The sequence below is a fragment of the Patiria miniata genome, unplaced genomic scaffold (genome assembly GCF_015706575.1).
Source record: "Patiria miniata isolate m_02_andy unplaced genomic scaffold, ASM1570657v1 HiC_scaffold_20, whole genome shotgun sequence".
Taxonomy (NCBI): Eukaryota; Metazoa; Echinodermata; class Asteroidea; order Valvatida; family Asterinidae; genus Patiria; species Patiria miniata.
This window is the reverse complement of record NW_024037059.1, coordinates 38,234,221-38,243,313: the sequence shown is the minus strand read 5'-3', so window position 1 is coordinate 38,243,313 and position 9,093 is coordinate 38,234,221. Positions and strand designations below refer to the sequence as shown.

The following is a 9,093-nucleotide window of genomic DNA, read 5'->3' as shown; positions in this document are numbered from 1 at the left end:
AGCCTTATTTTACTGGTTTTTTTTAATCTGGCTTAAAACATTAGGGAATGTAGTTTCAAATTTTAAATTATTCATTGAAGCTGACTCGAATTAATTAGTAATCTACTTGCTTTCATTTCTCTTCGCAAGTTCCAGAAAAATGAAGATTTTACCTCACTTTCAATTCAATATGGCCGACTTGTGCATAAGGTCAAGGCCCATGATCATTCCCATGAGGCACTGGATCATCTAGAGTAATATACCTCACCACGCTTCGCGAGGTTACCACGAGGCGCATATTATATACACATGAAGTTCACCACTGATCTTCATTGTAGGCCTAACGAAACCAATGTCTCTCACATGCAGATGTTGAAATTTCTCACATCGCACCTTACGCACGGAGACGATAACTGTCCAGTTTCCATGTACGCAAAGTGAAAATTAATGTTGCACATGACGTCACCGAACTGCACCAGTCTAAAATTGTCCTTGTCGCGATTGGTTTCGGCTTTTTTTTGACACATGTAAAAATAAAAAGGTCGGTTCATATTCGGCATGCAAGGAACGACGCAAACGCAACTTCGCAAAAGTTGATCACATATCAACTCCGGCGACTTTCTGCGAGTGTTTACGTCAAATTCGCTGAATTAGTTGGAGTGGATGCTGATAATTACCCTAGCCGAAGGCGGGAGTAATTATCAGCATCCGGATTCCAACCGGTCTTAAACATAGTGTTTTAAATACCGGCCAAGGACATATTTATTCCCATTCATACAAACCTTTTCGGTCAAAAATCAAACCTTTTTGATCCAAAAGTCAAAATAAGTCAAACATTTTAAATTTCTAACTTTTTTGTCCTTCAATTTTACTTCATGTTTTTCGAAACATTCCTCTAGCTATATTATGGTATGTCCCTCTCATAAACAACTCCTTATAATGGAGATTGGCGCATTGTAATTTTCGTATTTTCCACTAGAAAACACCGAACGTACTTTTTCCTTGCCTTGTTGCTTGCCTATTTAAGGCTTAATGTACTGCTGTATAAATTATGCCAATGCCACTTAGTACTAAATTGTCAGAATAAAGATTTTTTTTCTATGGTTGTTTTTATTACGTGTAAATACACCGCCACATTTACATTTTGTTGAAAACCGTGGTTTTTGTTCGTATAACCAGTCCAACTAGTTGCCAACAAAAGGGTACCAACATGACTGATGGTAAAATGATCGATATGGTTTAGGCACATTAGGTAAGACCCATGGGTTAATTATTGGTATACATGTTATTAGTGGCAAACCCCGTTCCCAGGGTCTACTGTCAACCTCGAGACAATAGCACAGGGAGCGTACAGCTCGACGCTATGGGGAAGAGGTTGAATAATGCCTGCATGCACTGTCGAGGGAAAAGTATCTTCCCTTAAAGAAATCGACGTCTGAGGATGTTTGCATCGTTCCTATAACACTCTTCCACAGAATAAGCGCACATGCAGACTTTAATTATGTTCGAGGATCAGGACCGTTCTCTTCAAAAGGTGTACGTTTATGCACAACAAAGAACGGTTTTCCCTTTGCCTTGCCGTCCTCAGTATGCATGTAGTACACGTACACCGGAGGTGAAACACAGACACAACTTTTGCAGCTATCCCGTAATGATTTCTATCAGTATTTCCGGAAGTTTGGGTTCAGGAAGAGGTCACAATGTTTGCAGTTCCAATAGACCGGCGTGAATGCGGCACAATTATTTTACATGCGACACTTGTGACGTTTTATTCTGAACAATGTGAAGGTCTATATGACCTTCGCCCTCTATAGCATTGATTCGAATAGTAGGACTAGCCTATCACAAGTTGAAATTTTATGTTCAACACTTCAGCTCAAGCTAGTCTGAGAATCGGGCATTCACGTGTGCAGAGACACACGAACGAACGTCTGTTATCCTGGCATGCAAAGTTACGCGACCCCGCGCGCCAGCCAACCGGAGTCGACTTTAGAAAATGAGACGTCATCTCGAACAGAAATGTGGACTAGGCTGTTGATTGGTCAATTTGGCTGCCATGGTTTTGTAATACAACAACGGTTACGGAAGACCCGATAGAAGACGCCCGCTGGATGGTCAGAATCTTGAGGTCAAGAGGCAGTCGTGTTTTGCATAATTAATCGCCCAATCTGCTCGCATATCCTTCATTGCTGCTCCATCCCTTCGATTAAGCTCAAGCCCCCTCCTCTGGCACAAAAATCTCGGAATTCGACACCAGGATCCACAACTGAACAAGGAACTAATACCGGCAACGCAAGAACGTGGGCGGATAAAGCAACAGGACAACGGAAATATGCTCTCCGATTTCAATGGATTTATTTATGTGTCACGAACTCAGTTCACAATTTTCACTTACGCGGAAGTTCAAAATTGCACTTCAATATAAAAGACCAGGATCTCTCAGTCACCCCGTCTGTTTTGGAGAGTTTTTACTAGCCGAAAAATCAATCGACTTTCCAAGTTATAAAACTGCTCACAAGTGTTTTAATTAAGGAGGAGCTAATAACTTCGGACTGTATTCAAGAAATCAACGGAGTCGACGTCAACCTATACAAAAACGTGAACACTTTTGAGGAAGTGTTTTTGTTGGTACATCAAGTTCAAGCTGACAGCAACAATCCACAAACAAAATGGCCTCATGCTATGCTCGGATTGTAGTCGGTCTTCTCGTACTGTTTCTTATTTCGAATTTGCAGGAAACGAGTGAGTATCGGGGTTTTTTTCTAGATAAAAACATTTTTAATGAGAAATATTTACATTTCAAGTATAATTCAATTTTGTGTTTTCGCAAAAAGACCAACCACTTTTGCAGTAGGTTTCTACAAGTCTTGAAGTTTCATTTGCGAGGTCTCTAATTAAGTGATCTGTGTTGATAGTTGACAAGTTTATAATAATCTGCGCATGCTCATTAATGCCATCCTACAAATCCAGCACGTTACATTCACAGCACTTGGTTTGTTTGCTTAAAAGGTGCCGCCAGAGCAAGAGGCGGTTCGAGGTTCAGGTCGCGGAGCTCTGGGACGACAACCCGTAGAACCGTCTACACGTACACCAGTTACTCGCAAGGAGGTTCGAGCTCTTTTGTTTGTTACGCCCAACTATAGCAATGAACCCAACTATAGTTGGGACAGTCCCAAGTACAGCTAGGCCATCCAATTACTGGTCCCGACTATAGTTGGGACTGTCCCAACTACAGTTGGGACGACGCTATAAGTGCGGCGCAACAGGAGACTTGTTTTACTTGTCTATGGAGTATGGACCTTATTCGCAAGGAAGCCATTTTCTATCGTGTTCCCTGAATCTTTTTTATAAATTGCAATCTGTTGAATGGGATGGTGCCAGACTATTTTATGATTGGTGTGCAGCCAAGACTCACTTTCAATTTTTTTTTAAATGTGGCTTAAAGATATTATTATCACACATTTCAAATTATTCATCAGAGCAGACTGGTATTAATTTGTAATGAACATGTATTTCTACTCTCAAGTTCCAAATATGAAGAGTTTACCTCGCTTTCATATAATAATGGCCGACTCGTGAATAAAGCTATTAAGGTTTTTTTCGCATGATTGTTTTCTCAAAGATTTCGTAGGACCTATGATGAATTTCAGTAATCCATTTGTAATTTTTTGAATAAGGAGTTTCATTTTCTTATTTGAGTTTCAATTTTCTGTTCGATCACATTCTCAGGTCTGGCATACTGGAAGATAATCCTGATCGTTTCCGGAGTTCTCTTCGCCATGGCCCTCTTCTTCACCTGTTTCCGCCTGTGGAGCGCATATTCCAGGCGTCGGGAGAGGGATCTCCGGTCACGTGAGGCCCCTCGATTCGAGAACCCGATCTACCGAGTCCATCGGCCTGAGGGGTTCGAAGATGAAACGCCCCCTGGCGGTGAGGATGGCGTCGGCGACGGTTTATCAGACAAGAACATCGCAGCAGCGCCCCCACCGCCGTACGACGAGGCGGTCAAAGCCGATGAGGGCGCTGTTGACGAGAAGTTGGACTAAAATGAGGGCGTAATCACTCGCCCAGCTTCTATTGAACGATTGCAGGAGCTATACGAAGGAACATATTGACAATATTATATGTCGCAGTAGCCAATAAGCCTCCATGACGTCGCACTTTGTTTACATGTGCACTTTTCTATGGAGCCAGTGGGGGTCCACGGTCCAGTGAGCACCATAGGAAAGCACACACGTAAACAAAGTGTGACGTCATTATTACAGAGGCAAATTTCGGACGAGGCCTGTTAGTCTCGCGACCTTCAAAAGGTCACACATATAGCGGCCATTTTGAATTACAGTACAGTAAAATTTGACAGCATATTGACAGTGTTATATTATTTGTTTTGTAAAGAAGTTTTGCATTTCAATCACTGTCAAATTATGCAGCTAAACCAAGGGACAATATTGTACTTCGTGAAAAAAATATTGTACTTCGATAATCTTCGCTCAGCAAATGTAAGTGCTGGAATAAGGCCAAAAAAAAAATAAGTCGGTCTCTGGTCAGCGCGCGTCGATTTTAATCATGCGCGTCAATCTTTTTTTTTCCAAAATGTTCCGCGGTAGCTCCAACAGCGCCCTCTATTGCCGCCCCTCCTCATTTTTTTTTACCAAAGAGCACCAAGGAATGGGAAATTGCACCAAGGCAAATGATCGAGAGCACCAAGGCAAATTATGGAGGAAAATAGTACCCACCTTGTCTGTACAATCCAAGCTTGAAGAAAAAAAAAAAGCCGCGTCCCCGCGTCAATTCCGGAACTTTGGTCTGACCAGAGACCGATTATTTTTTTTGGGGGGGGGGGGTGCCTAATAATGCTACATTATAACTACGGTATACGCGTTTTTGAACATAAAGCATTATTAAAGTCAACATTGATCATTATAATTAAACGGATCAGAACATTATAATTATTGTACTTTATTTTTTTCGAACCCTGATAAAAAGGTACACGAGGAAGTGCCTACCGAATATGAATACCTAAAACGCAACAAATAACTCAGAAAAAAACCAACACTCGACTTTCTATTGAACAAGTTTTGTTCCTGATCCTCGTCATCAAATGCAGGTGTAAAGGGCGCTCCCGGAAGTTTGAAAAAAAAATGCTTCAGTGTAGGGGAGACCTAATACAGTGACCTAACTTTTACTTCGTTTGCTTAAATTATGAGATTTATCAAGACAAATGATAATGGAAACTGAATCTGTTTACTGCAGTTGTTCATATAAGTCAACGGAGTCGACGTCAACCTATACAAAAACGTGAACACTTTTGAGGAAGTGTTTTGGTTGGTACATCAACTTCAGGCTGACAGCAACATACAATCCACAAACAAAATGGCCTCATGCTATGCTCGGATTGTCGTCGGTCTTCTCGTACTGTTTCTTATTTCGAATTTGCAGGAAACGAGTGAGTATCGGGTTTTTTTTCTAGATAAAAACATTTTTAATGAGAAATATTTACATTTGAAGTATAATACAATTTTGTGTTTTCGCAAAAAGACCGACCACTTTTGCAGTAGGTTACTACAAGACTTGAAGTTTCATTTGCGAAGTCTCATTAAGCGATCTGTGTTGATAGTTGACAAGTTAACGACTCCAATAATCTACGCATGCTCATTAATGCCATCTTACAAATCCAGCACGTTACATTCACAGCACTTGGTTTGTTTGCTTTAAAGGTGTCGCCAGAGCAAGAGGCGGTTCGAGGTTCAGGTTGCGTAGCTCTGGGACGACAACCCGTAGAACCGTCTACACGTACACCAGTTACTCGCAAGAAGGTTCGAGCTATTTTGTTTGTTACGCCCAACTATAGCAATGAACCCAACTGTAGTTGGAACAGTCCCAAGTACAGCTCGGCCAACCAATAAGGTCCCGACTATAGTTGGGGCTGTCCCAACTACAGGGCGAGTCACACAAAAAAGCGGAACCTAAACCCCCAAAATTGTATATCATATTCAAAAAAATATGTAGCACCAAAAATAATAATGACTGGAAAGCCAATTTTAAAAGCTACTTTTAAATAAAAAAAATTACTGAAATTGCTCAATCAGTTCAAAGAATACCACCATTTAAACGCAATGATCCTAAAACCTGTCTCGTCCAAAAAATCAATTTATTGTGTGTTTTGACTGTTTGGAACGACAAAGAAAATGACACAGAATACTTGTTTCAACAACTGTCACCAACTGTAGCACACAATATTTTGATTAACAACCCTGGTTAGGCAAACAATATGATTTATAAAATCTACTACTTTAAAGACGGGCCTTCAAAAGGACTTTGTTGCATATTGCTACCGTTTAAACTAAGATTTCATCGCTGGCGATGTTTGAAGAGAATTGTGACGACGATTGTTAAAATCGCATTTTTTGGACGAGACGGGTTTTAGGGTCATTGTGTTTAAATGGTGATATTTTTTGAAACGATTGACCAATTTCAGTAAATTTTTCAATCAAATGAAGCTTATGAAATTGGCTTTCCAGTCATTGTTATTTTTGGTGCTACTTTTTTTTTTTCAATATGAAATATAATTTTTGGGGTTTGGGTTCCGCTTTTTTTGACTCACCCTGTTCAGTTGGGACGACGCTATAAGTGGGGCGCAACAGGATTTTTTTTTAACACTTTGACTGCTGCGCCCGAATATACTCGGGATAGCTTTACACCCCGGCAGGTGCTATGCTCGAGTATACTCGGGATAGCAGTAAACGTTTTGCTGCCCTCTGTTGAACAACATGAATTAATTGTCAATGGAGTATGGACCTTAGCGTGAAAGTTCATCTGTGTTGGAAGTTAGATATTATTTAGAGGTAAACTTTTTATCACTACACTAGAATATTTCGTACCTGTAATTTTCGACCGAAACTCCGGTCTTCATCAGCAGGATGACCCGGATGTTGTATCCTTGACCTTACGGACACGCGATCCCAACACCGCGTCCTAGACTATATGGATCTTATACAAGAGGAAGCCATTTTCTATCGTGTTCCCTGAATCTATTTTGTAAATTGCAAACTGTTGAATGGGAAGGTGCCAGACTATTTTACGACTGTTGTGCAGCCAAGACTCACTTTCATTTTTTTTTTTATGTGGCTTAAAGCATTATAATCACACATTTCAAATTATTCATCAGAGCAGACTGGTATTAATTTGTAATGAACATGTATTCATTGCTTTAATTTCTACTCTCAAGTTCCAAATATGAAGAGTTTACCTCGCTTTCATATAATAATGGCCGACTCGTGAATAAAGCTATAAAGGTTTTTCGCATGATTATTTTCTCAAAGATTTCGTAGGACCTATGATGAATTTCAGTAATTTTCTTATTTGAGTTTCAATTTTCTGTTCGATCACATTCTCAGGTCTGGGATACTGGAAGATAATCCCGATCGTTTCCGGAGTTGTCTTCGCCGTGGTCCTCTTCGTCACCTGTTTCTGCCTGTTGTGCGTATGTTTCGGGCGTCGGGAGGAGGATCTCCGGTCACGTGAGGCCCCTCGATTCCAGAACCCGGTCTACTACCGAGTCCACCGGCCTGAGGGGTTCGAAGATGAAACGCCCCCTGGCGGTGAGGATGGCGTCGGCGACAAGAACATCGCAGCAGCGCCCCTACCGCCGTACGACGAGGCGGTCAAAGCCGATGAGGGCGCTATTGACGAGAAGTTGGACTAAAATGAGGGCGTCAATCACTCGCCCAGCTTCTATTGAACGATTGCAGGAGCTATACGAAGGAACATAATTGACAATATTATATGTCGCAGTAGCCAATAAGCCTCCGTGACGTCGCACTTTGTTTACATGTGCACTTTTCTATGGAGCCAGTGGGGGTCCACGGCCCAATGAGCACGATAGGAAAGCACACACGTAAACAAAGTGTGACGTCATTAGTACAGAGGCAAATTTCGGACACGGCCTGTTAATAGTCTCGCGACCTTCAAAAGGTCACACACACAGCGGCCATTTTGAATTACAGTATACAGTAAAATTTGACAACATATTGACAGTGTTATATAATTTGTTTTGTAAAGAAGTTTTGCATTTCAATCACTGTCCAATCATGCAGCTAAACCAAGTGACAATATTGTACTTCGATAATCTTCGCTCAGCAAATGTAAGTGCTGGAATAATAATGCTACATTATAACTACGGTATGCGCGTTTTTGAACATAAAGCATTATTAAAGTCAACTTTGATCATTATAATTACACGGATCAGAACATTATAATTATTGTACTTAATTTTTTTCGAACCCTGATAAAAGGTACACGGGGAAGTGCCTACCGAATATGAATACCTAAAACGCAACAAATAACTCAGAAAAAAACCCAACACTCGACTTTCTATTGAACAAGTTTTGTTCCTGATCCTCGTCATCAAATGCAGGTGAAAAGGGCGCTCCCGGAAGTTTGAAAAAAAATGCTTCAGTGTAGGGGAGACCTAATACAGTGACCTAACTTTTACTTCGTTTGCTTAAATTATGAGATTGATCTAGACAAATGATAATGGAAAGTGAATCTGTTTACTGCAGTTGTTCATATAATTTTTAAATACAGAATGAGGAACCAGCTCTATCGGAACACTTGGTGAACACTATTGGACGTATACACGATTAATTACCACTAAAACAAAAGACAGTGGGCCTATATTCCGCCCTTCTACGTTCAACAAAAGCACCGAACACAAAATATTTGAAGTTTGCTCTTAGGTTTTTTTTTTAATTCACTGACAAATTGTTCAACGGAAAAGGATCCATTTAACGATTTTGAGGTAAACAAAATGGCGTCGTCTTTTGCTCTGGGCACCCTCTTCATGTTTACACTTCTTGGGAATCTGCAAGAATCGAGTGAGTATTATTTTTTACATGTATTTTACGCTACAGGCTAGATTTAAAATCTTTGCCGAGGGTGAACCATTTCAATTAAACCAATTGCTTTCCAAATGAGCCCTCACTTTAATTATTGCATACAGTTTTTATTTTGTTGTTAAAGAACACCACCATAATACTCATCGTGGACGAATAAGTAGGCCTGTATAATTTCCAAACTTGCAAGGGTATTTTGAGTTACATCCGGCACGGTACA

At 40.6% G+C, this 9,093-nt stretch overlaps 1 protein-coding gene across 1 annotated transcript; it reads left to right on the top strand.

Annotated features, from left to right (window-relative positions):
- Nucleotides 1–2,185: 2,185 nt before the first annotated feature.
- On the top strand, nucleotides 2,186–4,554 carry LOC119727317. Its single transcript, XM_038199172.1, has 3 exons — nucleotides 2,186–2,721; nucleotides 2,989–3,087; nucleotides 3,709–4,554. Exons 1-3 carry the CDS (start codon nucleotides 2,649–2,651, stop codon nucleotides 4,023–4,025), a joined length of 489 nt encoding a protein of 162 aa, XP_038055100.1. The 5' UTR covers nucleotides 2,186–2,648; the 3' UTR covers nucleotides 4,026–4,554.
- The last annotated feature ends 4,539 nt before the right edge of the window (nucleotides 4,555–9,093 follow it).